This window comes from Hippocampus comes, unplaced genomic scaffold (genome assembly GCF_001891065.2).
Source record: "Hippocampus comes isolate QL1 unplaced genomic scaffold, H_comes_QL1_v1.1 C16696992, whole genome shotgun sequence".
Classification (NCBI taxonomy): domain Eukaryota; kingdom Metazoa; phylum Chordata; class Actinopteri; order Syngnathiformes; family Syngnathidae; genus Hippocampus; species Hippocampus comes.
In genome coordinates, this window is record NW_017836890.1 from 1 (window position 1) to 707 (window position 707).

A 707-nucleotide genomic window follows, 5' to 3' on the forward strand; every position below is an offset into this window, starting at 1 on the left:
AAAAAAAAAAATCTTTGACAGCTTTAAAATCGATGCTAATCGTGGCCCGTCAGATTTGCCCATCTCATCCCATCATGTCTCATTTTGCAGCTGGACTCATTTTTAAGAAATCACAGACTAGCTTTGTAATTGATATCCTTTTGGTCAATGTGCCAGCTGAGGCCCTGCACCAATGTGACGGTCAAGGGAGAGACCATGCGACCATCTAGCCGGGTGCCCCTTATGGTGCTTTGTGAGACCCATCGCTCTCACATGGTGAAACACCACTGCTGTCCCGGTTGTGGATTCTTTTGTGTAGCAGTAAGTTGCCAGCACCTTCTCTCATCTTTCCACCAAGGTGGTTGATTTGTCCACGCTCAACCCCATTTTCTTCTTCAAGGGAACATTCCTTGAGTGTTGCCCGGATCAGCGCATCGCCCACCGTTTCCACCGTGGGTGTGTCACGGTACTCGGGGGTGGGCGGAGCAGAACAAATGGCGGAATGCTTTTCTGTCCCCACTGTGGTGAGGATGCCACTGAGGCTCAAGAGGTCACCATGCCTTCCTTGAGCGCAGCGACAGCTTCCTCCACCATGGTGGTCACCATGTCGGCGTCCTCCACCACCACGCCGTCTTTGCCCCCATCTGTCCCTTCGGCGCCCTCTCTCACAGCCTCCACAGGAGGGATGAAAGATGGGAAGATGCCTGAAAGGCCTGTCAGGTAAGGTT

The 707-nt window shown here is 52.6% G+C and overlaps 1 protein-coding gene across 1 annotated transcript; it reads left to right on the forward strand.

Annotated features, from left to right (window-relative positions):
- Positions 1-33: 33 nt before the first annotated feature.
- On the forward strand, positions 34-699 carry LOC109508914 (histone-lysine N-methyltransferase EHMT2-like; the record flags this gene model as incomplete). The annotated part of the gene is made up of 2 exons (XM_019858841.1): positions 34-300; positions 380-699. Coding segments are annotated over exons 1-2 (473 nt in total), but the record flags the coding sequence as incomplete, so codon positions are not given.
- Between the last annotated feature and the right edge of the window lie 8 nt (positions 700-707).